At 36.7% G+C, this 3,010-nt stretch overlaps 1 protein-coding gene across 1 annotated transcript; it reads right to left on the reverse strand.

Annotated features, from left to right (window-relative positions):
* Positions 1-495: 495 nt before the first annotated feature.
* LOC117613628 (dynamin-related protein 4C-like) lies at positions 496-1,737 on the reverse strand. The gene has a single exon (XM_034342225.1). The coding sequence runs from the start codon at positions 1,674-1,676 to the stop codon at positions 672-674; it is 1,005 nt and encodes a 334-aa protein (XP_034198116.1). The 5' UTR covers positions 1,677-1,737; the 3' UTR covers positions 496-671.
* Positions 1,738-3,010: the final 1,273 nt, after the last annotated feature.

Consider the following 3,010-nt stretch of genomic DNA (forward strand, 5'->3'; position numbering starts at 1 on the left):
AATAAGGCAAACCAGAGAAGACGTTCGTTATAAACTCATGTCTGGTGATGGGTTCTGGAACAACTCTTATTCTGGAATAGTGTCTAATACCCATATCCAATCCATGATATATTTTAAGCTCACCAAACAATGGTTAGGATCCATGTCCATTTTAATTGAATCTAGCTAATCCAATCCGGCCAATCAAACAGGGCCTATAACATTCTAAAGAACAAGTGCTTAGAAGGCCAGAGTTCCATTGGGAAGTGATTAATTATTCTCATTGAGCGTGGCAAAAGCAAATACCAATAGATTCCCATTGACCAAATGGAAGACTAACAAGGGTCCCAACTCAAAGGCAAAAGCCCCCAAAAGGGTTCCAATTGTGATCATGACAAAGGAAGGTGTTTCTACCATCACCCACAGTGTCATGAATTAAAAGATCTAGGAAGGAACAGAGGATAGAAATTTCCTCCTATTCCAGGAGCAAGCCGGGTAAGGTTTAGCAACCCAAAAGACAAAAACAGAATGTGCTTATAATTAAGTCACACAAGAACATCAACCAACCAGGTACATGATAAACAAAATGCAGATCCATAATTAAGTACAAACAGATCAACCACACATCATTGGCAAAATGCCTTCTTTCACACGAAACATACCATAATTTAACTGGACCCCTTAGTTATCTATCACACAAGGTAATCAGCGTAAGTAAACCTGTCGTCCATGATCTTACACACAACCTCTTTAGACTCCTTGAGCTTTTTGATGCTCTTGATAAGCTTCTGGCGCTTCACTGCCATTGATGGAGGTTCCTCCAGCATCCTCTCAATCCCACCACCATGGTTAGGTCCCAGTAGCTCATTCATAATCTCCATCTCCAGGTCCTTGTTCACAAGGTTTGAAACACTCAGCTGCAAATGCAAACCCATGATATCAATCAACCTTCTCAGCACAATATTCCAATACGCAGTCATCCGCATTTTCAAGTCGAAAGCTTGAGACAACAGGACATGTGTGTACTTCCTTAGACCTCCAACTTCAACCATCCCAATTCCCTTTACATTTATGTTTATCTCAGCGTCACGCAAGACCTTTTGGATGAATGTTTCTTGTTCAGTCATGAGCCTATGCCATTCGGATAGATATTCCGGATTACATGTATAATCAGTTAGTTTCTCCATTTCCACTATCTCCGTCATCCAATTGATCGACCTTTCTTTCATCTTTTCAATAAGATTATGGCCTGCTCTTCTGGCAGACAATTGAACATGGTAATAGTTTTCTGTATTTCTCCTTAACACAGACAAAACCACATCCTCAATATAACTCCAAACCTGCTCAACAAACCCAATAGGTATGCTCGAAATCCCCTTAACTTTACCCTGCAAAACTATAAGAAAAGCATTGCGCGGAACAAAATTGGGAAGGTTGATACCTTTGGCCTCCTCCAAAATCGCAATCTCCTCCAGTAAGAAATTACTTTTGGGGTCACTCACATTGCACTCGTGAAGCTGATCTGAGCACTTATTGAGCATCTCAACAAGCCTAGCCTTGCAATGCATGTGTTTGTCATCCGGGAACTCATCAAATTCTCCCCTCACAAGAATTTTCTTAAGTGATTCTTTGGATGTTCCAATGATCTGCATAACAGCAGTCATGGCCTCAGCAACAGATGACAGCTTTTTCGGCATTTTGTTGAGCTCTGAAAGGTAAGAATTCAGCTTGTCATTGATCTTCTTTACAATATCAGGCAAGTTTNATATATGTTGATATCATTTTTCTTTATCTGCTTGTGATTTGAGTAGGAGTTGAGATTATTCTTGGCTGAAGTATTATTTACGATCTCTCTCTTTCTCTCTCTTTCTCTCTCTTTGCTCTTTGTATTTTTCTCAACATTTATGTGTTAATTTAATGTCTGGCATTGTTTTGGAACCATAATCATTGTCAATCTCATTGTTTCTTTAAAAGATTGCTGTGAAATTGTTACTTCATTTTCTTCTTTCCTTTGTTTTAAGATATTTTTGTTTGGAGAAAAAGAACTATGTTTTTGTAATCTAAAAGACTAGGTATCTATGTCCCACATCTTGGGACTAATTGAATGTTCTTGTTGATATTGAAAGGAAGCTGGCATCTTTGGTTGAAAAAATGAAGGTGTTACTGCTGAAGTAATTTCTACTTGATTTCAATTTGCCTATAAAACTTGTTGACTGGTGCTCAACAAGTTGGGTTTTTGTAGATTGAATTGGCTTATAATTTAGGTTCATTTTTTGCATGTGAGTGTTTTAATGGATTGGATCTTCTACCTGTATGTTTGTCAAATCTCAATCATGTTTCTGAGATGAGTTGTGCAGTAGTGTTGGTTGAAAATTAATATGTTATTTATTCATTGAAGCATATTGTTTCCCGATGGTGAGTACTTGACCAAATTATAATTTGCTGTAGTTTTGTCTTGACAATTTATGTTTCTCTCTTTTTTTCTTTTCAAATTGCACAAGGAAAAAGCCACACCCAACTCATTTCCTTGTGAAGAACAAATTTGAGGTTAACAATTACACAATGTGTTTTAGCTGGTTTGTGCAGACACTGATGTGCAAGTCATACACTGGCATTGGAGACCATTTTGTGCATAATGTAATGTGTAGACAAGGAGTTCTTTGAGATGCCATTTGAAGAGAAAAGCAAAGCTTCTATTATGAAAATGCTAAGCAAACTTGCAGCAAACTGTACACATCATTGATTATACTTGTTATTAGGCCCCAAGAATTAGTAAGGACATAAGATATCATGTATTCTTCTTGTGGAGCCGTATGTTTCTAATATTTGTGTAATGTACTTGATATTATTTTTGAGGTCATTATTATAATGATATGAAATTTTCATACATGGTTATTATTTTTTATGTACTATTTATTATATGTAGCAACTGAATATTGTAATAGTTCAACAATTAGAACAATATATAATATGGGAAAGAGAGTACAAAGACATCCATACGGTACTTGTTTATTGTCATTTTATTGCTTTT

This window comes from Prunus dulcis, unplaced genomic scaffold (assembly GCF_902201215.1).
Source record: "Prunus dulcis unplaced genomic scaffold, ALMONDv2, whole genome shotgun sequence".
Classification (NCBI taxonomy): domain Eukaryota; kingdom Viridiplantae; phylum Streptophyta; class Magnoliopsida; order Rosales; family Rosaceae; genus Prunus; species Prunus dulcis.

What these genes read in the sequence shown, in the direction of transcription:
- LOC117613628 (XM_034342225.1), bottom strand. Translation starts at nt 1,676, where the DNA reads ATGCCGAAAAAGCTGTCATCTGTTGCTGAGGCCATGACTGCTGTTATG.